The 25,456-nt window shown below is 39.2% G+C and overlaps 1 protein-coding gene across 4 annotated transcripts in view; it reads right to left on the bottom strand.

Annotated features, from left to right (window-relative positions):
* LIN9 (lin-9 DREAM MuvB core complex component) overlaps positions 1–25,456 on the bottom strand; it is a 62,919-nt gene that overhangs the window by 11,455 nt on the left and 26,008 nt on the right. For 2 of the 4 annotated variants that reach the window (XM_040636111.1, XM_008695215.2), the window contains 4 exons: positions 14,015–14,148; positions 11,824–11,943; positions 11,431–11,532; positions 7,504–7,584 (listed from right to left, as the gene is read on the bottom strand). In XM_040636111.1, coding sequence (XP_040492045.1) covers positions 7,504–7,584; positions 11,431–11,532; positions 11,824–11,943; positions 14,015–14,148 — 437 coding nt within the window. The remainder of the gene's footprint in view (positions 1–7,503; positions 7,585–11,430; positions 11,533–11,823; positions 11,944–14,014; positions 14,149–25,456) is intronic. The other 2 variants (XM_040636112.1, XM_040636113.1) reach the window with 2 other exon arrangements.

The following is a 25,456-nucleotide window of genomic DNA, read 5'->3' as shown; positions in this document are numbered from 1 at the left end:
GGGGGGGGGGTCCTTGCTCAGCGGGGAGTCTGCCTCTACCCCCACTCTCGCACTCTCAGATAAATAAATAAATAAATAAATAAATAAATAAATAAATAAAATCTTAAAAAAAAAAGATAGCATGTGATTTTTACCACTCTACAAGGCGCTGTACATATCTTATATCAATATACCAGAACTGGCACAGTCTCTAAGGATATTTGCCAGATTTTGTTTACATTCTAGAACTAATCCCCAAATCACATATCATACACCTATTTCCTTTTTGATGATTCCACTTAAAGGTAGGGTTTGTTTGTTACATGTCATACAAAGGAGGTACTCTGAATAAACTCCATCCTGCTCCACCATTTGTTTGTAGTAAACACAGGTATCAAAAACATACCTTAACATACTTCTGATAGCACTAGTCGCTAGCATCTCTTCCAAAATCAACACGATTTGCGATAGCATCCGTTTTACCTGCTATTTTAAACAATTTAAATTTCAACTAAGTAAACATGTGATTTATGCTTTTCCTTCTTTGGGAAACAAACATCATTCTACGGTAATCTGATACTTCTTGCCTTGTTCTTATCCTGTAAACCTGAATTCCAGGTTTACATTTAAGTGACAGTGCCTTGCTAGGAGAAAAAATACCATGGTACATTTTTCCTCCTGTTGTCTGGAAACATAATGAGTATATTTTTATTTTATTTTATATTTTATTTTACTTTATATTTTATTTAATATTTATTTTATCTTATTTTATTTTTAAAAGATTTTATTTTTTAGGGATGCCCAGGTGGTTCAGGCAGTTGAGTGTCTGCCTTTGGCTCAGGTCATGATCCCAGGATCCAGAGATGGAGTCCAGAGGGGGGGCTCCTTGCTCAGCGAGGAGCCTGCTTCTTTTCCCTCTGCTTGCCGCTTCCCCTGCTTGTGCGTGCTCTCTCTCTGACAGGTAATAAATAAAATCTTTAAAAAAATTTTTTATTTTCTAGTAATCTCCACAACTAATATGAGGCACGAACACACATCCCTGAGATCAGGAGTTGCACACTAACTGAGCCAGCCAGATGTTCTGAAGGTGCGTGTTTTAAATATTTTATTACCAATGACCAGGTTATGTTTACCAACTGGAATTATTTTATTAAATGTTTGTTTTGCATTGTAATACTCAATCAAGATATTAACATGAGTAGAAGGTTGATTAATGACAACTTGGAGATCCCCTAAAATCAATCTGTTTCATCTTTCTATCTGTTTCATCTTTCTTTTTATTTTCTTTTTAAGAAATATTTTATTTATTTATTTGACAGAGAGAGAGAAGGAGCACAAGCAGGGGGAGGAGCAGAGGGAGAGGGAGAAACAGGTTCTCCACTAAGCAGGGAGCCCGACTAGAAGCTTGATCCCAGAACCCTGGGATCATGACCTGAGCCAAAGGCAGCCGTCCAAACAACTGAGCCACCCAGGTGCCCCTCTTCCTTCCTTCCTCCTCCCTCCCTCCCTTCCTTCCATCCAAGAGGGGCACCACCCAGGGAGAAATTTCTGTGCCTCTTCCTCCTCTTGTAGGACACCAGTGTTATTGGATTAGGGCCCCACCCTTATGGCTTCATTCAACCGTAACGGCCTCCTTGGAGACCATAGCTCTAAATACAGTCACATTAGGGGTTAGGGCTTCAACCTATCAATTCTGGGGGGCACAATTCAATCCATAGCAATATCTTTCCATGATCTTTTTACTGTCTGTAGGCACTGTAGCAATGTTGCCTCTTTCTTGAGTTATTTGTATCCTTTTTTTTTTATAAAAAGTTTTACTTATTTGTCAGTGAGAGAGAGCGCGTGAGAGAGAGTGCGTGCACACACAAGGGGCGGGGGCAGCAGGCAGAGGGAGAAGAGGCTTCCAGAGGAGCAGGGAGCCCAACACAGGGCTTGATTCCAGAATCCTGGGATCATGACCTGAGCTGAAGGCAGATGCTTAACTGACTGAGCCACCCAGGCGCCCCAGTTCTTTTATTCTAAAACAGGCATGGCTGCAGCCCAACATGTTGATGTATGTAATTTTCAATACCATCCAATTCAAAACATTTTCTAAACTTCCCTCAATTTATTCTTTGATCTACTGCCATTTAGATTGCATTCGTTAATTTTCAAGCACAAAAGGTTTTTTTAATCTTTAAAAAAAAAGATTTGAGAGAGAGCGCGAGAGAGTGTGTGTGCACACGAGTGCTGCGGGAGGGGTAGAGGGAGAGAGAATCTCAAGCAGACTCCCTGCTGAGTGCAGAGCCCGGCTTGGGGCTCAATCCCAGGACCCTGAGGCTTGGGGCTCAATCCCAGGACCCTGAGATCATGACCTGAGCCAAAATCAAAGTAGGCTGCTCAACCAACTGAGCCACCCAGGTGCCCCAATCCTTTTTCTTATCAACTTCTAAGCTTATTCGTACTGTGATCAGAGAACATATTCTGGAAAAGTCTAATCATTCTGAAATTCGTTGAGATTTTATTTAGGGCCAGCATACAATTAAATTTTGTAAATATTCTATGTGAGCTTGAAAAGAATAGGTATCCTGCAGGTGGTAGGTATAACATGTCAATGTGATCAAGTTTGCTCACTGTGTTTTTGAAATCTATATCCTTATTAGATTTTTAAAAAATAACATTGATTTTTCAAAAGTTTTATTGAATCCAGTTGATTTTTTTTTTTTTTTTTTTTAGTAAGCCCTATGCCCCAAATGGGGCTTGAACTCTTGATCCCAAAATCAAGAGTCAGCCAGGGGCCCCTCCTTATTAGATTTTTTTGACTAGTTGTTTTATCTATATAGTGGAAATGTCTTTTTCCTTTGAATTTTGCCAATTTTTGCTTTATGAATTTGGAAGCCATTATTATGTACATATAACTTTGAAATTATTTTGAAATACCTTTCATCATTAAGAAGCACACTTCTTTATATCCAGTAATATCTGTTGCCCTGAATTTTACTGTCAGGTATTACTACAGCTATCAGATCTTCTACTGCTATTTTAAAACTCGGCACTGTACACATTTTCATACATTTAAATTTTTTTATTTTCAGGATGCTTTAATATTAAATGTGTCTCTTACATGCATCATAGAGTTGGGGTTTTATTTTCATCCAGGTTGGCAATCTTTGCCTTTTATTCAGAAGATTTAGTCCACTTATATTTAATATTATTACTGATATATTTAGATTTAAATCTACCATCTTACTATTTCCCTTCTACTTGTCCCTGCTTGGTGTCATTTTTTTTCTTTCCTTTGTCTTTTTTTTTTTTTTAAAGACTGATTGAATATTTTTATTGTTCCATTTCCCTACCCACCTCACCCTGATTAGCTTGGTAGTTAGGCGTCTTTTACTATCTTTTTTTTTTTTTTTAAGATTTTATTTATTTATTTGACAGAGAGAGAGACAGCGAGAGAGGGAACACAAGCAGGGGCAGAGGGAGAGGGAGAAGCAGGCTTCCCGCTGAGCAGGGAGCCCGATACGGGGCTCGATCCCAGAACGTTGGGATCATGACCTGAGCCGAAGGCAGATGCTCAACCAAGCCCTTCAGGCACTCTTCATGTTTTCTCTTTTACTTGAACAAAACCTTTATTAATTTCCTTTAGTATAGGTATTCTGGTAACAAATTCTATAAATTTGTCTTCAAATAGTCCTTATGTTACTTTACCTTGAAGGAATTTTCATTGGGTATAGAAATCTAGTTGGTAGTAATTTTGTTTTAGCCCTATGAAGATGTCATTCCATTTTCTGTTCTCTATTGTTCTGTGGAGAAGTCAGATATCAAAGAAATTGTTGCCCAGTACCCATCTGGGTCTGGGTATCTCATTTATTTCATTTTATTTTAATTAATTAATTGATTGATTTTTACTTGTTTAAGTAATCTCTGCATCCTATGTGGAGCTCAAACTCATGACCCCATGATCAAGAACTGCATGCTCTGAGGCAGCCAGGTGCCCCTGGCTCTGGGTATTTTAAATATTTTTTACTTTATGTTTAGTTTTTAGCAGCTTTACTATCATGTGCCTTTAAGTCCTTATCCTTTTACTTATCCCATTGAGATTCACAGGAGTTCCTGAATCTCTGGTCTATTATTTTTTGACCTTTTGGCACTTAAAATCTGTCTAAAAAATTCCATTATCTAGAATCTGCCAATTGTCTATACTTTCTTTTGGTTTGTTTTAGGGTTATCTCGTCTCCTCTTGTGTCTGAGATTTAAAATTGAGTGTCAGACACTGTATATTAAGAAGTTTAGAAATAATTTGAGTGTAATGTTATATTCCACTAAGAGGAATATTTACTTCTGGTGGGCTACTTAAGGGTCTCAAGTTCTATAATCACCTTAATTCCATTTTAGAGATGAGATCATTTGAAGCTGGGCCAATGTTGCCTTTTGGGGTTTCAACTCAGAGCAAGGAAGGTTTGCCAGCTTCCCCTAACCCTTGGTGGTCTCTGACTCTAATTTTTGTCCTCCCTCCCCTTGTANNNNAGGAATGCCACTCAGTTTCTCAGCTACCTTTTCTGAAAGTGTGGAAAACCCCCGAAGAAAAAAGCAATACTAAATGCCAGGTTCCCCCTTCTGAGTTTACCTCTTTTCCCAGATTCTATCCCTGTAATTCTTTAAGATCGAGTTAATGCTCTAGTGTCTTCAAGCAGGTGATTTTTATATTTTATTCCAGGGAAATGATTGTTCTCAACTATCTAGATTAGAAAGGTTAATCCAAATTACTAATCTGCCATTACTAAAAGCAGAAGCCTCAGATTTCCCCCAAATTCCATATGCAAATTCTTTAGAGGCACGTCTGTTTCCTTCTCTCTTTTTAACTTGGGTAAATGTCATGTTTACCCAGTTCTGTCACTAAGATGAAAACGGGGAATGAGGAAACAGACATTCAATCAATTCCTTTTAAGCAGTGCACCTCACTTCTGCATTCCTCCATCAAATGTGCAACTCTGGGGCCAGAGCCTCTTTAGGGTTCCAACATGCAGACTCCCAGCCATGTTCCATCTCTGCTGTGTTTCATCCAACACAGAAAATTTTTAAAATCTTGCAATCATTGTTAAACAGTCTGCTTCCATTTACTCTATTTATTTCTCTGTGTACATCTTATTTCATGTGAAATTGTAGGGGATAGGAAGAAAATGTGTCTTCAGCCTACCCCCTTAAACCAGAAAGTTTCATTAACTCTTTAAAATGTTCATATACTTTGGCCCAGCCATTCTACTTTTTAAGACTCTATCTTACAGATAGACACAGACGAATGCACAAAACTATAGAGAGGAGGATATTGGTATAGCACCATTTTATTTATTTTTATTTTTAATATTTATTTATTTAAGTAATCTCTACACCCAGTCTGGGGCTCAAACTCATGACCCAGAGATCAAGCTAGTCATGCGCCTCACTTTAGCACGATTTCATTTATTTATTTATTTATTGAGACTCCATTTATTTATTTGAGAGAGAGAGAGAGTGAGAGCAAGAGAGCACAAGCAGGGGGAGCGGCAGAGGGAGAGGGAGAAGCAGGCTCCCCGCTGAGCAGGGAGCCCAATGCAGGGCTCAATCCCAGGACCTGGGCCGAAGGCAGATGCTCAACTGACTAAGCCACCCAGGTGCCCCTTTAGCTCTATTTTAGAAAAATAATGGAAATAATCAAAATATCTATTAATAAACTAAATTATGGTACAATACAGAAATTTTTAAAGATTGAATTAAGTTAATATAATGACAGAATTCAATTTTTTTAGAAAATAATTTTCAAAACCACACAGGACAGTATATGCATAGAAGAAGAAGTCCGTGTGCTTACCATATAAACATTTATAGCACATGCTAAGCTAAATAACATCCATCTATGGGGAAGGTACTATAAAGCACTACTGTTGTCATCGGTCTTACAGTATTTGAAGTTTTATAATGGGAATTGTTTTTAATCATAAATAAAACAAAACAAGTAATAAAACATATCAAGCCATCTAGACTTCTACAAAGTTCTCACATGCCAAGAGCCAAGCCAACATCAAATCAGGCCTCTATTCGAAGTAGGTAACACTAACCAGGTTCAGGCAAGCCCAGTACTTTAAGGTGTGGAACCTAGACACAGGGAAAAGTCCTCGCTAGGGATATGAAAGTGACATAATTAGACTATGCATAAAGATGAAAGAGATGATAAAATGATTAAAAGAGATATAGGTGAGGAGCAATGAAAAGGCATTGAGAAAACGGCAGAAGTAGAACTGCTGGAAATCAAGAAAGGAATTAAGAGTCTAGTAGGAAAGAGGCAAGAATACACATTGTTATGTTTGGATGCATAATGGCAATACATTATAGCTAACTTTTTGCTATCTTTGAGAGCCTGTGTATCTGTCAATACTGTTTTCATATTGTGCCTAAATGAGTTAAGCTGGGACCAAGAAGCCTATTTTGTTTGTTTTTTTAAGCAGGCTCCAAGCCCAGCTTGGAGCCCAATGCGGGGCTTGAACTCCCGACTTTGAGATCAAGACCTGGGATCAAGAGTTGGACACTTAACCAACTGAGCCACCCAGGTGCCCCAAGAAGCCTGTTTTGGTATCTGTACTACTAAATAGCAGGATGATCTTAGACTGAAATTCCTTGACATCTTTGGTCTTCAGTTTCCAATTCCATAAAATGGAGGTTCAAATTAGAAAATTAAAAGTCAAGTTCAGATAAAATGCCATCATCCTAAAAGAAGACTGTTCCTCTTTCAACTGGGCATCCCTTATCCACCTGTCGGCCCGCACGCACTGGGGATGACTGATGCTATGACTCCCTAGGCCTGCGCTCAAGGCAGGTGCCGGCAACGAGCTGCGGCGCTTGCCCGGGTCTAGGACGGAGCTCTCCGTTACTTTCAAATCTCCATGTGGCCATTTGCAATCACTTGGAGACAGTACTTGGGATGAAATCTATTTGCCATCCTACAAATCCATAAGCAAGTTATGACTTTCAGTACAATTCAAAACCTTTCTTAGCGAATATTTTCTACATTAAAAAAAAAACTCTGATAATTCTCTCCTATGACAAAAACTGACTCTCATATTTTTGGACTGACTAGATTAACAGAATAGGATATGAAGCCCTGTCAAGATAACCCGAATATGCCAACTTATATATTTCTTGATTTATTTATTCTAAATCACTTTTAATAACCTCTGTTAACATGACTTCCTTAGTCAAGGCACCAGGGCTAGGAATCCTACATTCACGCAAACTGTCAAGAACCCAGCCCACCCGTTCATTAATCCTATCCAACCGGATAGGCAGTGGCATAATGAGGTCTGGGGTAATGAACTGCACTGTACTGCTAATTTACTTAGCATGTGTTTCGTATAGCAAGAGATAAAGATAGCAAGTGAGGATTTAAAAATAACATTTATCTCGTTTATCTCAAGGTTTTCTCCAAAAAAGTATTTTTAATTCCTTAGATATAGAAGTCCCCACCATTTTAAAAGTAGACAAATAAATAAAAAAGAGAAATATCCTTACCAATTTTTCTGCTTCTGTGTTCATTTCCCTTAATTTTTTGATATGTTCCTTTTTAATCATGAGAATTTTTGATAATTTGGTCTACAGACAAAGAAAAAGAGATGTTTTGGAATACAGGCATTTGAGTATAACAAACATCAAATTACCAATTTTCCACTAAGATATTTTAGCAGATTTTAGTGTTTCAATATAAATAAATATAGCACAGGCGTTTTTAAAAATAAATCTGATTGGCTAGCAGAAAAACATTTTCTTAAAATCCATTGTAACCAGAACATGTCGAAAGGACTCAGGAGTCAGTTTGAACAAGCTTTCACTGGCCCACATGGGACCATTCAGGGACCAGTAAGAATAGCCACTGCAATGGACGGAAGCACCAATATGTTAAAATGTATGAGTTCATACAGCTACTTAAAAAAAAATTAACCATTATTGGAGAATGCCAGTGACCAAACTCATTATTTTATAAGCTGGAAGACAAAGAGAAAGAATCATGTGTTTATCCTGCCTTTCCTATACGAACTATATGCCATTAGGTAACCAGATAATAGGTTAGGGGAAGCTTTTCTTCACAAAACTATTTCAGGGATACCTGGGGGCTCAGTTGGTTAAGTGTCTGACTCTTGACTTCTGTTGGGGTCATGGGATCAAGTCCCAGGACAGGCTCTGTGCTCATGATAGAGTGCTTGAGATTCTCTCTCCCTCTGCCCTCCCCTGTGCTCACACGCGCTCTCTCTCTAAATCAGTCAATCTTAAAAAAAAAGACTATTTCAGTTAGTAAATGAAGAAGGAATGACAGAGCGAGAACAGTGCCATTTTGCAATCCTAATGAATGGCTGCATCTAGGCACTGACAATCAGTGGCAGCTAACTCTATATAAAAAACATAAAATAGCATGGGTCTATCAGAACACAAAAGCTCCTATAAAAGTAATCACATAAAATAAATGAACAAAATAAAATCCCCAAATCTAATCAAACTTCTATATTCAATGAGCAATTTACATGAAATACAAAAGACAAAAGGACATGCTGAATGATACAAGGATTCAGTCAGTAAAATCCACCGTGGGAGACTCTCTGGGCAAATAATCCAGTTTCTCCAACAAGTAAGTTGTGTGGGGAAAAGAGCAGTCAATGGTTAAGAGACAACTAGAAAATCTGAAGGCTGACTCAATGTTTGATGATATTAAGGCAATTCTGTTAACTTTTTAGATGTAGTAATGGTGCTATAGTTAAGTTTCTTTCTTCTTCCCCCCCCCTTTTTTTTTTTTTGGTCATCTTTACACCCAACATGGGGCTCGAACTCATGACATGAGATTAAGAGTCACGTGCTCCTCTGGCTGAGCCAGCCAAGTGTCCCTTAGTTATGTTTCTTTGGGGGAAAAAAAAAAAAGTCCTTACAGATACATAATAAAAGATTTACATATAAATGATACAATGTCTGGCATTTGCTTCCAAATAATGCAAAAGGGAGAGAGTAGGTGGAAGAACAGATGAAATAGAGCCAGCCGGGAGTTGCTGAGAACCGCTCTAGTCCGATGCTGGGCACACGGAGGAGCAGTAAACAATTCTGTCTGCTTTCGTGTGCTTTAAATTTTCAATAATAAAAAACCCTAAGAATTGGCCTAAGTCGATACAGGCAGAGGGCCTAGTAAGTAAGCTATGCCTCAAACTTATTACGGAACAGACTGTAGTTAGTTCTCGGCAGGCCCAGAGCTGGGAACAGGCCTCCCTTCTCTTCCAAGTTGTTGGATTTTTATGGAAATAGGATTCTTCAGAGGTGGAAGCAGTAAAAGATGGGATGAAGGCAACGGTTCCTTTTTTGTTTCTACTTCAGTGTTGTGTTGCTTGTTTTTGATAGAAAATCATGCTGTTTCTTTTTCATTCTTTTCAAAACTGAGTCCCCTTGAAGAAGGCAGATCAGTCTCTTTAGATTCCTCAAAATCCCTAACCCCAGGAAATAAAAAGTTTCCTCAAAAAGAAATTCACTGTAAACTTGAATTATGAAACTTGCTTTTTTTTTTTTTTTGAGAGCAAGCGGGGTGGAGGGTGGGAGGGCAGAGGGGGAAAATCTTGAGCAGGCCCCCCGCTGAGTGCAGACCCAGACATGGGGCTCAGTCTCAAGACCCGAGATCATGACCTGAGCAGAAATCAAGAGTTGGACACTTAACTGATGGAGCCCCCCAGGCGCCCCAAAACTTGCAAAAAAATTTTAATACTTGTTTTGTCATAAGAAAAAAAATATTAAGAACAGAAAAAAATAAAAATATGTCTACTTGAGGGGCCCCTGGATGGCTCAGTCAGTAGAGGGTGCGATTCTCAATCTCAGGGTCGTGAGTTTAAGCCCATGTGGGGCGTAGAGCTTACTTAAAAAAAAAAAAATCATATATATACACACGTGCACACACACATATGTCTACTTCAAAGCTTAATATTAACAAGAGCAGCCTGAGTTTCATAAAACCTTATATAGTACAAAAGACAAGTACGTAAGAGAACTTTTACTTTTACCTCTTAGATAGCTTAAAATAATAGTAAAAGTAGTGTTTTAAGTAGGCCTTATCCCTAGTTTTTGAAATTAAAATTAAGCACTGAAACCAAATATTTCAGCACCAATAAAAATATCAGTACTTAGAGGTACTGTAGTAGTACTTAGCTTCTGACTCCCTCTGCTGGTGTCTCTCTCCCTCCCCCCTCCCCTTCCCTCCCCCCCCACATAAACACATCCCCAAAAAAACGTCATATTAGCTTTGTTTTTACTTCTCTACTTAAAAGAAAGAATTTCTTTAAAAAACAAGTGTCCTATTTGTGAAGAGGATAAGCCTTGGCTCTGTTCATAATTTCAACTTTTCATATAAAAATATCTTATCTACTTTGGAAGCCAAAAGGCAAAAGAAATTCTGCACTGCAAGGATAACCAACGACATATGATCAAGGAATACAAAAAGCTATACAAACGCAATTAAATGATAAGATGTGTCCTTAAAATAACATCAATTGCAAGTGGTAACACGGAATATTTTACTGGGTTATGTTATAAATATATTTATTTATACTCTACCCCAAGCCAAAGTAGATTTCTTTTCAAAAAAGGAAAAGAAATCAAACATTATTAGACTATGATTCAAAGTAAAGGACTGATTTAATCTAATTTTCAAAGCAAACAGCTCATTACATTCTGATGAGTCAGTCTATTGAGGAATATTGTTCTACATAATAAATCTATACTTGTTTCAGGTGAGGCTTATATTTCTCCGTGTCTATATCACTAGTTAGCAAGCCAATGCATTGTAACTGCTCAGTTGACTGATAATTGCAGGATGCACTGAGGTCACTAAATAAAGGCCTTTATATTTACAGAGGTTATTAACAGCTAACCATTCAGGTTTGACAGAGCATACGTTATAACGTTAGAGTCCTTAACATAGCAAAATAAAAACCAAACCCAAGAAGAGCTCAACAAAAAAGACCTCTAAGTCTTTTTTGGTTGTTATGACTTTTATTTCCTTAAGGTTTATTATTATTATTATTATTATTATTATTATATTATTGTTGTTGTTGTTGTTATTATTTTTAGCGAGTGAGAGAGAACAAGAGCGAATGGGAGGGGAAGAGGGAGAGAGAGAATCTCAAGCGGACTCCTCACTGACTGCAGAGCCCCATGCAGGGCTTGATCTCACAACGCTGAGATCACGACCTGAGCTGAAGTCAAGAGTCAGACACTCAACCTACTGAGGCACCCAGATGCCCTGACTTTTATTTTCACGCTTTGCTGGAAATAACAGGGTTCTTAAAACCAACACAATGGTTAAAAGGAAAAAAAAAAAGTAAAAATATTTGGTCATAGAAAAATTTTCAATTTTAATTAACACAAAAGACGTTGAGTTTTTTTCATAAGCAAGCCAAGATACTCAGCAATTCTTACCACTTGGATAAGGAATTCTACCGGAAAACCACCTAACGTTTCCGTGTCAGAGCCAGAAATTTTACTTCTCCAAGGTGACTGTCCTAGTAAAGGATCATTATCCTACGGGAATAAAAGGGAATCATTTAACCACTGACTGTTCAAAAGAAAGCATTTTATTTTTAGATAAAAAGTAAATCCGATTATAATTAATATTACATTAAAAATCTTACAAAAAGGAAAATATTTCCAGAGTTGAAGCAACTACTTACTTATTTTATTTAATAACTGACAACTTAAAATAATGTAGCTACCTCCCGAAGTTGCTGTAATAGATGTCTATTTCATAAAAACATAACTCACACTCATAATTATCACTTCAACTACTGATGACATTTAAAAAATATTATTTACTGTAATCGGTGACTGGAGAGGAGGGGTATAATGTAACCGTGGTGGAGTCATGAAGAATCGAGAAGGCCGCTGTTTTTGTCCAAAGGCAGCAATTGGCATCGTCTCGTGAGGCTCATTACTCTTCAAGAAAAGAGAAAAGTCCACAAGTCTTGAAGAACTTTACTGATCATCTTAGCCTTATACCCGTGACATTGCAGCTGGAAATACCACCAGCTCATGTGTTATATTTATCACAGAATCTATTATCCTACAAAGGTCAAAGGGCTTAAAACGTAAGTCAGAGTATGAAAATCCTACTTTGCTATCAAAAGGTTGAACTCACAAAACAGAAGAATTAAGAAAAGAAAAAGACCACCAGATGGAAACACTTAGGAAATGAAACGTCCTATTGCCGCCGGTGCTTGCCGTGAGCTGAAGGCCGGCTGGGTGTTACCTACTGTGCGCTTATCCGGCCGGGGGGATATTTGGGCGATCTCATCAAGGAAATCACATTAATGAACGGGAAAAGCAATTTTCCTCTTTTGATGGGGGGGTTGAAAGACTGCATCCTTTAAGGAAAAACACTTAGGGTTGGCGTCCTTTGCTCTACAAACGTAGTTCGAATTTTCTTTCTCTCCTATTTTTCCTCTCTAAAAAGTATGTTTGATAAGGAAAGCCTCACAATAAACAGTCTTAATTTTTAAAAGGTACGTATCAGAAAAAGAAGATTCTTCTACATTTGCACTAAGGAGATAAAGAAATTTTGATGTTTTTAAAAGATTTTATTAATTCATTTGAGTGAGAGACAGAGCACAAGCAGGGGGAGCGGCAGAGGGCAGAGGGAGAGGGAGAAGCAGACTCCCCGCTGAGCAGGGAGCCCGACATGGGACTCAATCCCAGGACCCGGAGATCATGACCTGAGCCGAAGGCAGACACTGAACCAACTGAGCCACCCAGGTGCCCATAAACCTTAAAAATCAAATGTATAACAAAGAAATGAAAAAAGGGAGGTTAAAAGTGAACAATTCAATTTCCATAATGCTGAGTGGCAGACAATTCTGTTATAAAGAGTTCATTATTGAGGCGCCTGGCCAGCTCAGTCAATACAGCACGCGATTCTCGATGTGAGTTGTGGGTTGTGAGTTCCAGCCCCATGCTGGGTGCAGAGAGGACTTCAAATCTTTAAAAAAAAGTTTATTATTCAACTTTTAAAAATCTTTATTAGATTGCAGAGTTGTCTTAGTTCTTAAAATTATTTTGACTTATTAGAAAGGTGCATAAGTCTCATGACACTGCTAAATCAAACATGATTGTGAAGTAATGGCCTAGTAGTTTAAAGCATTGATCCAAGAATTCAAAAGATCCGGATTCTGGTCTTAGCGTGCCAGGAAACCAGCTCTAGAGACTTGAATAAATTACTTAATGTACTATGTCTTAAGTTTCATTATGCAAAAAGTGAAGGTAATTAAAAGCCACCCTGCATAATTCTGAGGATAAAACAGGAGAACAAATCCTAATGTACAAGATGTTACTTCATACTTTTAAAATCATTTGGCATGGCGACCATAGTTTAACAACACAGCTGGAATAAAAGTGCCATGTCGCTTATTCCCCAAGGTTATTTAGTGAGCAGTGATCAGCTCTGTCACACTAAAATGCTGTGTGGATAAGGTACAATGGATGATGTTCACTTCTAGACAACGTTGAAGACTTGAGCACACTTCTGGTCAAGGCGCCTAGGAGGCAGGCCTGTGAACTCCTAAGGATCGCTTCCTCCATGACCTGAAGTCTCGATTCTACCACAAAATACAGTCTGTAGAAAATTCTACACAACACAGTTTTTTGGTTTGCTTTTTCTCAGATTTTTAAAAATTTTTGAGGCACCTGGGTGGCTCGGTTAAGCGTCCACCTGATCCCAGGGTCTTGGGATCAAGCTCTGCATCGGGCTCCCTGCTCAGCAGGGAGCCTGCTTCGCCCTCTGCCTACTGCTCCCCATGCTCGTGCTCTCTCTCTCTCTCTCCCTCAGATAAATAAAATCTTAAAAAAAAAAAAAAAGATTTTTAAAATTTTTAAGTAATCTCCACACCCAACAGGGGGCTCAAACTCACAAGCCCAAGATCAAGAGTCATGTGCTCTACCGACTAAGCCAGCCAGGCACCCCATATAAAATATTTACTAGGCATAAGACACAAGTGCATTATGAAATACTTACAAGAACTTCGTAGTCAGGGATGGTATGGGTTCCAAGCCCTGCCCTATCAAAAGTTACTCTATAAGTAGCATTAAAAGTGTCCACAGCATCTATCTGTCCAGTGAAGAGACCATCATGAACACCACGTAATCGAGCTGGGAAAAGAAACAAGAAGGCATTAAGATATTTGGAAGATACAACGAATTGTCAAATATAAAACTGCTCTAAGCATGCAATTTAAAATGTAGAAAGTATAGTATCATTGTTTATTCTAGTTTCAAATAAAGCATGTACTTCCTTTTAGGTTTAGAGAAACAACAGAATCTTTAAACTACAACTATAAATGATGATGGCGGGGCGCCTGGGTGGCTCAGTCAGTTAAGCGTCTGCCTTCAGCTCAGGTCATGAACCCAGGATCCTGGGATCAAGTCCCACGTTGGGCTCCTGCTCTGCAGAGAGTCTGTTTCTCCCTCTCCCTCTGCCTGCTGCTCCCCCTGCTTGTGGTCTCTCTCTCTCTGTCAAATAAATAAATAAAATCTTTTTAAAAATGATGATCACTAATTAGGTATATGAATGAAATCATATTATCTACAGGGAAAATTTATTTTTAAAGATTTTATTTATTTTTTTGAGAGAAAGAAAGAGAGCACACACAAGCAGGGGAGGGGGCAGAGGGAGAGGGATAAGCAGACTCCCAGCTAAGCAGGGAGCCCGACATGGGACTCTATCCCAGGATCCTGGGATCATGACCTGAGCTGAAGGCAGATGCTTAACTGACTGAGCCACCCAGGTGCCCAAGGGGAAAATATTTTTAAATCACTGCTTTAAACCCCAAATTGAAAAAAAAAAAAAGTCAACAGAACTTTGGTTATTATATTCAAGTGAGACTAGGAGCAGTTCGGGGCACCTGGGTGGCTCAGTTGTTAAGCATCTGCCTTTGGCTCGGGTCATGATTCTGGGATCCTCTGATCAAGCCCTGCATCAGGCTCCCTGCTCAGCAGAAAGTCTGCTTCTCCCTCTCCCACTCCCCCTGCTTGTGTTCCCTCTCTCGCTGCCTCTCTCTCTGTCAAATAAATAAATAAAATCTTAATTAAAAAAAATAGAAAGAAACACTAGGAGCAGTTCAACTATCAAAAAAAGACCAGGATGATGTTCAGATAAGGTTAATATACCAGGCCTAAGACTGCGATCCTTAGAAAGGCCCGCCCGCAAGGCTGGCATCTAGGAACTTGAATTTCAGGAGTGCTCCCACTGTTCCAGTATTAACAGAGGTGGTGTACTGCGCCTGGACTGTGATTGTCAAAGACAACCATTTCGAGGTTCTGGAAAGGGACCAAATGCAAAAAACAATTAAGAAATGTTTACTGTTGGGGCATCTGGGTGGCTCAGTTGGTTGGGTGTCCAACTCTTGATTTTGGCTTGGGGTTGTGGGATCTCGGGGTTGTGGGATCAAGCCCCACATCGGGCTCCATACTCAGTGGGGAGCCTGCTTCTCTCCCACTCCCTCTGCTCCTCCCCTCATGCTCTCTCTCAAATAAATAAATAAATCTTTAAAGAAAAAAAAAAGAAACACTTACTGTTAAAAAACGGCTAAAGCTTCAGGTCGGGACAGGGGAAGTCAGTGGCCTTCTTGTGTGAGGCTATTCACACCCTCACCATCACCACGACCTTGGTTGGTAAGAATTGTTTTACTAGTGAAGGGCTGTCATGAAAACAGGAGTGTGATTGCCAGAAGGGGCAGAGTCAGTGTGGACCAATGGGTGAAACCTGTGACCCTGAAAGTGGTAAACTTGATCAGGAGAGAATAAGAGAAGCCCCCAGTTTTCTAAGCCCAAGGTGTAGTCCTGGCTGACGTGAGTGGCAGAACAGGGAGATCGTGGAAACTAAAGAGCCATCAAGGGCTGAAAGCTCTCCATACATCTCTAGCTAACTGGAAAACTACGTGAATGGGTAGAGAAGATGCAGGCAAACTGGTAAAAAGTAAAAGCTAAGGTTCACTTGAAAACTGACAGCAACTTTGTATGTATTTCCCAACTCACACACAGATCAATCTGAGGCCTTTCTTATGAAGACGCTTGCTCACAACCTCTGCCCAGGTCGCTGGTTGATCACTAAGTTATACGGACACAGGTGCAACTCCTAGGAAGCCAAGCTTAAAAATACAAGAATGAAAAAACTGAGCAGAACATCAGTGGCTGCACAAGACAAGTTACTAAAGCAAACACAACTATCAAAAATATTAGAAGGCAGAGTTACTACAATCATTATCTAAAATGTCAAGTTTTTCTTTCTTTTTCTTTTTTAAAAGATTTTATTTATTTGACAGAGAGAGAGGCATCGAGAGAGGGAACACAAGCAGGGGGAGTGGGAGAGGAAGAAGCAGGCTCCCCGCCGAGCAGAGAGCCCAATGCGGGGCTCGATCCCAGAACACTGGGATCGTACCTGAGCCGAAGGCAGATGCTTAATGACTGAGCCACTCAGGCGCCCCTAAAATGTCACATTTTCTACCAAAAATGACTAGACATGTAATGAAATAAAAAAGCATGACTCTTACTCAGGATAAAAAGGGTATTAAGTAGAAATTGACAGAAATGACAGATTTAGCGAAGGCTTCAAAAGTAGATACTATAACTATGATCAGAGAATTAAAATAAAGATGACAATACTTGATAGGACATCTCAACAAACAGAACCTACAAAAGAACCAAATGAGAATTCTCGAGGTAAAGAGCAAACTTGAGATAGCAGAAGAAGCAGTGAATGTTTCAAATAATGTATTGTAGAAGTCTGGACTATGACCTATTAAGAAGAAACCAACAGAAATTACGCAATCCAAAGAACAGAGAGAAAAAGATTGGAAGAAAGAGAACAGAGCCTCAGACACCTACGGGAAGATATTGGGTTACCAACATATTTGTAATGAAAGTCCCAAAAGACAGAAAGAAGCAGAAAATATATTTGAAGAATTGATGGCCAAAAATCTCCCATATTTGATTAACAAATTAACCTACCAATGCAAGAAGCTCACTGAACTTTCAAAGAGCTCAATGAAATACAAAGAGCATCAAACCTAAAACATCGTAGTGAAATTCCCAAAATCCAAGGACAGAGAGAGACTATTGAAAGCATCAAGAGAAAAATGACATCACATATAGAAGAAGAGCCACACAATTAACAGGTACATCTCACTAGAAACTATCTCCTCAGAAGCAAGGAAGGTCAGAGGGCAGCAGAGCAATACATTCAATGTGCCAACAAGAAAAAACAGGCAAGAATTCTGCATCCCATGAAACTATTCTTCACAAATGTAGGAGAAATAAAGACATTCTCTGATAAACAAAAATGTAGAGAATCTGTTGCTACTAAACAAATTAAGATGAAATACTAAAAAACACCCTTTGGGATAAAAGGAAATACCAGACATTAACTAAAATCCACAGTGAGGAAAGAAGAACACCAGAAATGGTAAATATGTAAGTGCACATAAAAAGCTATGTGTACAATACACACACACACAGAATTTTTCCCCCTGTTCTCTTAATTTCATTTTAAAAACAAGATCACTTAAAGCAATAATTATAATACTGACTTCCCAGGTTTATCACAGACATAAATGTAATATAGATGACGATGACAGTAAAAAGGAAATGGGAAGAAATGGTGATATACTGAAGCAAAGTTGCTATATTTTACCAGAAGTCAGTAATTAACCTTTGCTAGGTTGCGATATGTTAAAAATGCATCATATTGCTTAGAGCAAACACAAACACACACACACCTCAAAAAATAACAAAAGAAAAATTAAAATTGTATAGTAAAAAATATCTGTTTAACACAAAAGAAGGCAGCAAACGAGGTACAAAGGAACATAAGAGACGAGACATACTGTAAACAAACAGCAAAGGCACGGACATAAACACAACCATATCAACAATTACATGAAACGTGAATGGACTAAAAACTCATCAAAAAGCAGAGGTTTGCAGACTGGATTTAAAAAAAAGCAAGACTGAACTATATGCTGTCTATATATTTCTAAATGTCTGAGACATGCTTTAGATTCAAAGACACAAAGAGGCTGAAAGTGACAAGATGGAAGAAGATGCGCCAGGGTAACAATCATTGTAGGAGTCGTGGAATGGCTATACTAGTAACAGACAAAAATAAAAATTAGGAATATTACTAGAAACAAAAAAGGACATTTCATAATGACGAAAGGGTCAATATATCAGGAAAATATGACAAATATAAATGTGTATGTACACCTTAATAGAGCACCGAAATACATAAAGCAAAAACTGACAGAATGGTAAAACAAAACAGATTTTAGTATTTCTTTCTCAGTAATTGATACAACAATGAGACAGAAAATCAATTAGTGTATAGAAGATATGAACAATACTCTCAACCACATGTCTAACTAACATATATGAATACTGACCCAACTGTCCTCTGAAACACACATGGGACATTGTGTAAGACAGACCATCTGTTAGGCTATAAAACAAGTCTCAATAACTTTATTTTTTTTAAGATTTTATTTATTTATATGTCAGAGAGAGAGAGAGTGCGCGCACAAGAGGGAGAAGCAGGTTCCTCGCTGAGCAGGGAGTCCAATACAGGACTCGACCCCAGAACCCTGGGATAATGACCTGAGCCAAAGGCAGACACTTAACCAACTGAGGCACCCAGGCGCCCCCGAGTCTCAGTAACTTTAAAAGAACTGAAATCATACAAAGTACATCCTCAAACCACAACAAAATCATGTTAGAAACAATGAGTCTTCACCAAAAAGCACGTGGGTATGTAAAATAATCTGAGAGAATACTTGTAAAATGAAAAATGTAAGAATTTAAATATAAAGCAACTAACTCTCTTTTTCTCAAGGGAAAATTGGGAGGGAGGACAAGCTTATATTTTGGCATATATTGTGGGACTAAATACACCAAACTTTAGAGGAAGAAATATAAAATTGGGGGAGTGGGGTTTCACCTCTGCACTTCTGGGGATTTTTTTTTTTTTTTGAGTATGTATTACTTTCATAAATCAAGAAAAAAAACTATTGCCACATTCTTAATAGATTATCTGCAGATGATCCTTTTTTTTTTTTTAAGATTGTATTTATTTATCTGAGACAGAGAAACAGAGATAGTGGGAGAGAGCATGAGCAGGGAGGAGAGGGAAAAGCAGGCTCCCCGCTGAGCAGGGAGCCTGATGTGGGGCTCGATCCCAGGACCGACACCGGGATCGTGACCTGAGCCCAAGGCAGACACTTAGCTGACTGAGCCACCCAGGTACCCCTGCAGATGACATTTATGCCCCTCTTCCACAGATCTGTATCTAAAGTACAAGTCAGGCTCCCCTATTATTACAGGAGTATCTATCTGTTCAAGCGATGATTAACTTCTATTCAGTTTTTTTTTTTAAAGATTTTATTTATTTATTTGACAGAGAGGGAGACAGCCAGCGAGAAAGGGAACACAAGCAGGGGGAGTGGGAGAGGAAGAAGCAGGCTCCGAGTGGAGGAGCCTGATGTGGGGCTCGATCCCATAATGCTGGAATCACGCCCTGAGCCGAAGGCAGACGCTTAATGACTGAGCCACCCAGGCGCCCCTAACTTCTATTCAGTTTTACTTAACTGGTTCAAAAACTTTAAAAATATTTTGTTTTAAACTTCTTTGTCTCTAATGTAGCAGCTTTCTCCTTAACAGTCATTTCTTTTTTATTTTTTTAAGACTGATTTATTTATTTTAGAGAGAGAGAAAGAACATGCAAATATGAACGGAGAGAAGGAGAGAGACTCTCAAGCACATTCTGCATTGAGTCCACAGCCCAACTCGGGGCTCGATCCTACCACCATGAGATCATGACCTGAGCCGAAACCAAGAGTTGGACTCTTAACCAACGGAGCCACGCAGGGGTCCCCTTAACAATCATTTCTGTATGGGATCACTGTGCTGTGCTGACAATGCAAAGCTAAAAAAAAATCAAAAACAAAAGCAGCAACCTACGTTAGTATACATGATCACTCAGGGAAGAAAGTAGACTCTAGGTCAGAAAGCCAAGTTCAGGAAAATAAGAAAAGACATCCCCGCGTCAGGCTCCCTGCTCAGCGGGGAGTCTGCTTCTCCTTCTGTCCCCCATCCCTCTCTCTCTCAAATAAATAAAATCTTAAAAAAAAAAGAGAGAGAGAGCATGCATGAGCGGGGTGAGGGGCACAGGAGAGGGAGAAGCAGGCTCCCGCAGAGCAGGGAGTCTGACGCGGGGCTTGATCACAGGACCCTGAGATCATGACCTGAGCCGAAGGCAGATGCTCAACCGACTGAGGCACCCAGGCGCCCCAAGATGCAGTTCTTGAAGCACAGCAGATGGTTTGCTGGTAATGTGGTGAATATACCTAATGGCATCCCGAAAATCTAGAAAGTAATTTCATTACAGACATCAAGGGGCAGCTTTAAAGATTATGGGTCAGGACCTCGGCTATGGGCTAGCACTCAAGAGTTTGGGTTAACAAGAAACTGTCAAATCTTAACTCTATTTATTGCTGTAAATCCTGTTTTTCCTGTTTGTCTGATGGTCTCTGTCCCTTTACCCCTTTGACTTAGACAAATTACATTACCTTTGGGACACTTCAGACTCTTACAGTTTCCTAACAAATTATTTCAAATCTTTTTTTTTTTTTTTTTTTTTTTTTTTGGTATTTGTCCTCATTTTAATGGTCATGGCAGAAAGCCTGATGTGGACCCCACACATGGGAACGGTAGTGAGCCTTCACCAAGCCAGCGCGAATGAATGTAGGTTCTCAAACCCAGGACAAAACGCTGGGTGGATGCCAGGGAGAGGATCCAAACGCCATGGTGGGAAGACTGTGGGAAGTCACTGTGGGTTCCAGGTGGGATTCTGGAAGGGGCTGAGGAAGAGGGGCAGCCTACCAGTTATAGGGGGAGTGAAGTGCTCCCCATGCAGCAGATGAACAAGGCAGGGGAAGGACCCCTCACCCCGGGGCTCGGGTGGCCCCACAAACTTTTCAGAACATCTTTGCTGAGGCCTGGGTCCCACCCTTGGCTTGAGCTGCGAGTGCCTGCGAGTTCTCTGACTGCACAGCGTGCTAGTTCTAGAGCCATTCGGAGTAATGGACACCTAATGAACAATTTCCTGTATGGTGTGGCTACACTGTGGTGTCTAGACATTTCCCCAAAACTTCTCCACTACTCGGCTTTCCCATCATGTTGAGCACCTTGGTGTTGATCAGAAATCCTCTGCTCTTCCCTCTGCACTAGGAGCCATTTACAAAGTCCAGTCACTTTTTACCTGCCTGCTTTGCTCTTACAGCAAATATGCTTTTAAAATTCATTTTGTTATTGTTTGGGGGGAAGAAATCAGTCTACTACTACTTGTTCACTAAAAAATTTTTTGCAGTAAGGAATGTGGAATTTTGTTTGTTTATAGCACTTTTCTTTCTAGGTAAAATTTATATACAGTGAAATCTAAATTTAAGTGTATAATTCTATAAATTATGGCAAATATCCATGTAAAACAAACCTTTATCAAGTCACAGAATATTCCTATCATTCCGGAAAGTTCCCCCTTCCCAACCAATCCCTTCTTCAGCAGAACTGCTTTCCTGGTATTTTTCTGCCATGAATTAATTTTGCTCATTCTACAACTTCATAGAAATGAAAACCTAACGATATGCATTCTATGGTTTTCAGCCTCTTTTACTCAGCATATTGTCGGAAGTTAATCTATGTGTCAGTAGTTTCTCTTAATTACCAATTTATATTCCATCATAAGAAAATACTACGTCTATCCATCTTCCTGTTGTTAAGTTGACTTCAGGTTTTGGCTTTAAAATTATGAACATTCTAGCACATAGCTATCCATCTATGGACAGCTGTTTTCACTTCTCTTAAGTAAATACTTTGGAGGAGAACAGCTGGATCATAGGGCAGGCATAAGTTTAATTTTGTAAAACACTGCCAGACTTTTCTCCAAAGTGGTAGACCATTTCACAACGCCACCAAAAGAGGCCAGGAATTACGGTAGCTCTGCATCCCTGACAGCCCTTGGTGTTACTAGCTGTTTCAGTGTTAGCCATCCTGGGGGTGGGGGGTGGTACTTCACTGTGCTTTTAATGTGCATTTTCCTGATGATGTTGAGTACTTTCTCATGTGCTTCTGCGCCATTCATATATCTTCCTTTGGGAAGTGTCTACTCAAGTGTTTTGTCTAGTTATTTGAACCAGACTGTCTTTTTATTACTAACTTACAGAGTTCTTAATAATTTCTAGATACAAGTCTTTTTTCGGATATACATTTTGGAAATATTTATTCCCAATATGTGGCCTGCCTGCCTACTTATTTTCTTAATGGTGGCTTTTAATGAGCAAAAGTTTTTAAGTTAAGCCTAAAAATCATCTTTTTTTGTTATTTTGTCAGATCCAAGAAATTTCTGCCTACTTACGAATCACAAGGATATTTTCCTGTGTTTACTTATAGAAGCTTTATAATTTTAGCTTTTATATTTCGCTCTTTGGTCCATCTCAGGTAAAGTCTTTTTGTGTGGTGTGAGGAAGCATCAAGGTTCATATGGACATCTAATTGCTCCAGCATTGTTGGAATACCCTTCCTTTCCACTGAAATGCTTTGATGACGTAGAAGTCAATAGCACATATGTGTGGATCCACTTCTGGGTTAGGCTGCCCTTCCCATTTCCATATAAACATTAGAATAAGCATATCAATTTCAATTTTAAAAACGAAAATGTCTGCTGTGATTTGGACTGTCTGCCTCAACAGGTCAATCTTGGCAGAAATGACTTTTTTTTTTTTTAAGATTTTATTTATTTGAGAGAGACAGAGAGAGAGGAGGGACAGAGGGACCCTGGGATCATGATCTGAGCTGAAGGCAGACACTTAACCGACTGAGCCACCCAGACGCCTGCCATTGGAATGTTCACAGGGACTGCACTGGGTCTACAGATGGCTTTGGGAAATATGGACAGTCGAACCATGTCGAGAATGTCAATCCTTGAGCATGAGGTATCTTTCCATTTATTTGTGTCTTCAGTTTCTTTAATCAATGTCTTATAGCTTTCAGTATATAGATTTTTCACTTCCTTAAATTTATTCCTAAGTATTTTAGTGTTTTTGATGCCATCATAAATGGGATTTTTTTCTTATTTTCTTTTTCAAGTATTTTGAACATTAGCGTATAGAAATGCAACAATTTTTGTATATAGATTTTATATCCTGCAGCTTTACTGAATTTATCAGTTCCAATAGTTTTTGGGTGGAGTCTTCAGGGTTTTCTATATATATGATCATTTCATTTGTAAATAGAAACAATTTTAATTCCTCCTTTCTGATCTGGATGTCTTTGCTTCTTTTTCTTGCCCAACTGCTCTGGCTAGGACGTCTAGTACTACGTTGGTGAGAGTGGCTACCCTTGTCTTATTCCTGATCTTAGAGGGAAAGCTCTCAATGTCTCCCTGTTGAGTATGATGTTAGCTGTGGGTTTATTCTCTAGTTTCTTAAAATGCAAATTTAAATAGTTTTTTAAAAACATGTAAGCACTTTTTTCTGATATAAGCATTTAAAACTGTAAATTTCCCTGCAACTACTGTTTAGTGCACCCCACGAATTTTTACATGCTGTATTTTTATATTAGAAGTATTTGCTATTTTCCCTTGAACTTTCTCTTTTTACATAGGAGTTATTTAGAAGTAGAATCCTTAATTCCCAAATATTTGAATGTCTTCAGGATTCACTGTTTCACTTTCTAATTAAATTCTGTTGTGTTCAGAGAAATTCTATGTATGACTTCAATCTCGTAAAATTTATTGACATTGCCAGCAGATGGTCTGTTTTGAGAAACAAATCATGTGCATGTGCAAGGAATCTGTATTCTACAGTTTTGCGGCTTAGTGTTCAAAAATATCAATTGGATCTGGGCGCCTGGATGGCTCAGTCGGTTAAGCGTCTGCCTTCAGCTGAGGTCATGATCTCAGGGTCCCTCTGTCCCTCCTCTCTCTCTCAAATAAATAAATAAAATCTTTTAAAAATGTATCAATTGGGGGCACCGGGGTAGCGCAGTCGTTAAGTGGCTGCCTTCGGCTCAGGGCGTGGTCCCGGTGTTCCGGGATCGAGCCCCACATCGGGCTCCTCGCTGGGAGCCTGCTTCTTCCTCTCCCACTCCCCCTGCTTGTGTTCCCTCTCTCGCTGGCTGTCTCTCTCTGTCGAATGAATAAATAAAATCTTAAAAAAAAAAAATGTATCAATTGGACCATCGTAATTGACAGTGTTTTTCAGATTCTCTATATTTGTACTGATTTTTTTTTTTAAAGATCTTATTTATTTATTTGACAGAGAGAGAGGCAGCGAGAGAGTGAACACAAGCAGGGTGAGTGAGAGAGGAAGACGCAGGCTTCCTGCGGAGCAGGGAGCCCGATGCGGGGCTCAATCCCAGGTTGCTGGGATCGTGACCCGAGCTGAAGGCAGACGCTTAATGAGTGAGCCACCCCAGGCACCCCTGTACTGATTTTTTTTTCCTCTTCTCAGTTACTGGTAGAGAGGTGACAAAATTTACAACTATGACTGTTGATTTGTATATGACTTCCTTCAGTTGTCTCAGTTTTTGCTTTAAGTAAAGTTCTGTTATGAAGGACTTACTAATGAATGTATATTAGGATTGTTGCATTTTTCTGCTGATTGACCTTTTTATCATTACCAAATATTCCTCTCCCCCTCTCTCTGGTAATACGCCTTGTCTTGAAATCTATTTTGTCTAATGTTAATATAGCCAGTTCAACTATCTAGGGTCAATATCTGCATGGCGTATCTTTTTTACCCTTTTGCTTTTAATCTATCGGTGATTTTATATTTTAAGTATAATTTTTAAAGACAGCATACTGTTAGGCATTTTTTTAGAAGATTTTATTTATTTATTTGACAGACAGAAAGAGCACAAGCTGGGGGAGGGGCAGGCAAAGGGAGAAGCAGACTTCCTGCTGAGCAGAGAGCCCGACATGGAACTCGATCCCAGGACCCTGGGATCATGACCTGAGCCAAAGGCAGACCCTTAAATGACTGAGCCACCCAGGCATCCCAAAGTTTTCTCATATCTTTATACATCCTGTCCGACCTATTCTCCACTGTAACGAGAATACCTACTTACAGACCCTCCATAAAACTGTCAGTCCTTAAAATTCTGAACAATTAACTTCTATGTCATACTATGCATTCTAACACTTCTCTGATTTGTAGTTGTATTGCACACTTTTTATCTGTAGTTATTTATACGGGGTTTTTAGAACTAATGTATTTTTTCAAGAATACAATCTCCTCCTCACTTCATCTCCAATCTCACCCCCACACTAATTTTGTTGAGCGAGAGATCATCTGTAACTTCTGTACATGGTTAAGTTGTCACGGTAAGTTATGACCAAATCTATTCTTCTCTTGTC

The sequence above is a fragment of the Ursus maritimus genome, unplaced genomic scaffold (assembly GCF_017311325.1).
Source record: "Ursus maritimus isolate PB19 unplaced genomic scaffold, ASM1731132v1 scaffold_2, whole genome shotgun sequence".
Taxonomy (NCBI): domain Eukaryota; kingdom Metazoa; phylum Chordata; class Mammalia; order Carnivora; family Ursidae; genus Ursus; species Ursus maritimus.
The sequence above is the reverse complement of the archived record's forward strand: the minus strand, read 5'-3'. Positions and strand labels throughout refer to the sequence as shown.